The sequence below is a fragment of the Arachis hypogaea genome, chromosome 20 (genome assembly GCF_003086295.3).
Source record: "Arachis hypogaea cultivar Tifrunner chromosome 20, arahy.Tifrunner.gnm2.J5K5, whole genome shotgun sequence".
Lineage (NCBI taxonomy): Eukaryota > Viridiplantae > Streptophyta > Magnoliopsida > Fabales > Fabaceae > Arachis > Arachis hypogaea.
Window position 1 is genome coordinate 141,008,872 of NC_092055.1, and position 3,458 is coordinate 141,012,329.

Consider the following 3,458-nt stretch of genomic DNA (forward strand, 5'->3'; position numbering starts at 1 on the left):
TCTCCATTCCAAATAGTGAAATACGGTAATTATTCTATATTTAAATTTTTTTAGTAACAAATAATTGCTTTTATAAAATATAAGCAACAATAATTAATTCGATTAGCAAACATAAGAAATGACAAAAAAAATAAACACAAAATATTAATTAATGATTTTTTTAATCTATTTACATAATTAAGATGAGAATTTTAAAGTATTAAGATGTTTAAATAAGAATTTTTTTTAGTTATCGACAGCATTTTTTAGCCTATCAAACTAAGAATTAATCTGTTACGGATCGAAATTTTATTTAAAAATTTAATAACACAAATATGTATATTGATAATTTAACTAAATTTGGCTATATTTTTTTATCATTTAATTATTATGTCTTTAACTCTTTATTTAATCATATTTTTTTTTTCTTGTTGATATAAGACGGATTCTAGAATAATTGCTATATAGGTTTTTTTTTTATGTCTACTATGTTGTTGATATATAAAAAATATGTGCATCGAGCTGTTACTTTAATTTGTTAAGTCTCTCAATTAAGTAGTAGAAATTTAATCCCTCACCCGTAGAAATAAAAAGTATTTTATAAGAGTAATTTAAAAAAAAATTAATATTATAATAATTAATTTCAGTTAACATTATAATCAATTGTAAAATAAATCTAATATAAAATTTATTAGAAATAAATTTTTGTTGAATTTAGATTTAGAATCTTTATTTTAATTAAATTTCAAATAAAAGTTTGAAAGGTGTTTTTTATACTTAAATATTGGCTCAAATGTTGACTGCTTAAAATAAAGGTAGCCCCCAAAGCTTATATAGTATTGTTTAGAGAGAAGCCAAGGAATAGTATATAACTGCATTGAGTTATTGACAGTTAAGACGCCGAATAGAACAAGTCATCATTGATTTTTTCACCCACCACTTGGCACATTCTTAAAACATAGCCGGCCCCTTGTGCATCCCCCAATCTCTAATAATACCCCCTTCAAACTTCACCTTCTTCACTTCCTTTCATTTTTCTCAACACTCTTCCAAGTAAGTAAAGATGGATAGATTAATAAGATTAGACCCCTCAAACATAGTCCCAATAAGAGTTGAACCTGGTCAAAAATGTCAAGGCAAGATCACCTTGAGAAACGTCATGTACACTATGCCGGTGGCTTTCAGGCTTCAGCCACTCATTAGGACTCGTTACGCCGTCAAGCCACAAACCGGTGTCATATCACCGTTAGGCACCGTAACGGTTGAGATTTTCTACTACCTTCCTCCGGGTTCCAATCTTCCACATTCTTTCCCTCACACAGATGATTCCTTCCTTCTCCACAGCGTCGTCGTCCCCGGCGCAACCATCAAAGAACCTTCCTCCATGTACGATGCTGTTCCCACTGACTGGTTCACCACCAAGAAGAAGCAAGTCTTTGTAGATAGTGGAATCAAGATCATGTTCGTTGGGTCTCAGATCCTAGCTCAGCTTGTTTCCGATGGTTCAATGGACCAAATCAGAGAGGTACTAGAAAAGAGTGACCCCTCATGGAAGCCTGTGGATTCCGTTGATTCACAAGGACAATCGTTGCTACACCTCACGATTTCGCAACGACGAGCTGATCTTGTTCAGCTGCTTCTTGAATTCGAGCCGGACATAGAAGCTTCGAGTCGTTCTGGGTCGACCCCACTCGAGTCCGCGTCCTCTTCGGGCGAAGCCTTGATTGTGGAGCTTCTGCTGGCCCACAGGGCCAACCCAGAACGATCCGAATCATCTGTGTTCGGACCGATTCATTACGCAGCTAGAGCGGGACACGTGGAGGTTCTAAGGCTTCTCCTTCTCAAAGGTGCCAAGGTGGACGCACTCACAAGAGATGGCAACACGGCGTTACATCTCGCCGTGGAAGAGCGAAGAAGGGATTGCGCTAGGCTCCTTCTGGCAAACGGCGCAAGAACGGACGTTAGAAACACGCGGGAAGGTGACACTCCTTTGCACATAGCGGCATCCACGGGTGACGATCACATGGTGAAGCTCTTATTGCAAAAAGGCGCGAACAAAGACGTGAGAAATCTACAGGGCAAGACCGCGTATGACGTGGCAGCTGAGAACGGACACGCGCGTCTCTTCGACGCGCTTCGGTTGGGTGATAACTTGTGCGTGGCAGCGAGAAAAGGCGAGGTTAGAACAATCCAGAAGCTTCTAGAAAGTGGCGCATCGATCAATGGAAGGGATCAACACGGATGGACAGCACTTCACAGAGCATCGTTTAAAGGGAGAATGGATGCGGTTCGTGTTTTGGTGGAAAAAGGGATCGATGTTGATGCGAAGGACGAAGACGGTTACACTGCGTTGCATTGCGCTGCTGAGTCGGGTCATGCTGACGTCACGGAGTTTCTGGTGAAGAAAGGTGCTGACGTGGAAGGAAGAACCAGCAAAGGTGTAACTGCTCTGCAAATAGCGGAGTCGTTACACTATGTAGGGATCACAAGGATTCTTGTTAATGGAGGCGCTACGAGAGATAACAATTTGAATCAGATAGCAGCGCCTGCTGTAATTCCTTTTGGGAAAAACATGGAAGATGGAAGTTTGTTGATGAAGAAGAAAAAGATCTCTAGGAGCAGAGTGGTACGGGGTAATAATAATAACTTTGATCGTTCTTCAACGCCTCTGGCTGTGCTCTAATTAAACTCTAAAGCTAGCTAGCTATAGCTATAAGCTCGTTTTGAAATTGATTATAATGAGAAGAATTATTATTGGAGATGATTTGAGGCTTTTGGCTGGTGTAATTCTTAAGTTGTTGAATGGGAACTGTAGATTTGTTAAGAATGTTGTTTTCTGATGTTAATTATTTGAGAAAGTCTAGGGAGCCAATTTAGAAAGTATTAGAGATATCATTATTAGTGTTACGTTATCCTGTCAGGTTATGCTTTTGGGATGAGTGGTTTCAGGATATGGTATAAGAGTTCCAGATGCGGAAGGTCAAGAGTTTGAACTTTGGTGAACCCAAAATTAACTTTTTATAACATGAGATGTTTATTATCCTTGGTATCCGGATGGTTATCCGGATGGTTATTCTGCATAGTATAAGTGATGTTCATTTAATTCATAAACCGATTTAGCCCATTGTACATATTGTACACTTAGGCCATTGGCTCCCTAGCACTACTCTAATTATTTTTCATACTCTTGAGAAGATTTTTGCATTCGGGCTTAGCTTGGACCATCCATTCGTATACAATGGCATAGGTATCAAACATTGATGTTAATATTGCCAAAAATAAAGGGGAGCTACTCAGATAATATAAATACGCCTAAAACGTCTTTTTTTAAAGATATTTTTTAGTAATTAAAATTTAGTATATATAATTGATTAAATTATGTTATTTTTGTTAAAATTAGGCTAAATAAATTGATTTAACCGAAAAAATAGTAAATCAAATCTTGAACTGATCTAAATTAATATTATTTTTTTTTATAA

General features: G+C 37.4%; 1 protein-coding gene across 1 annotated transcript; it reads left to right on the top strand.

Moving 5' to 3' along the window:
- The first annotated feature begins 771 nt into the window (after positions 1-771).
- On the top strand, positions 772-3,019 carry LOC112784880 (protein VAPYRIN). The gene has a single exon (XM_025828215.3). It carries the CDS (start codon positions 1,043-1,045, stop codon positions 2,660-2,662), a length of 1,620 nt encoding a protein of 539 aa, XP_025684000.1. The 5' UTR covers positions 772-1,042; the 3' UTR covers positions 2,663-3,019.
- Positions 3,020-3,458: the final 439 nt, after the last annotated feature.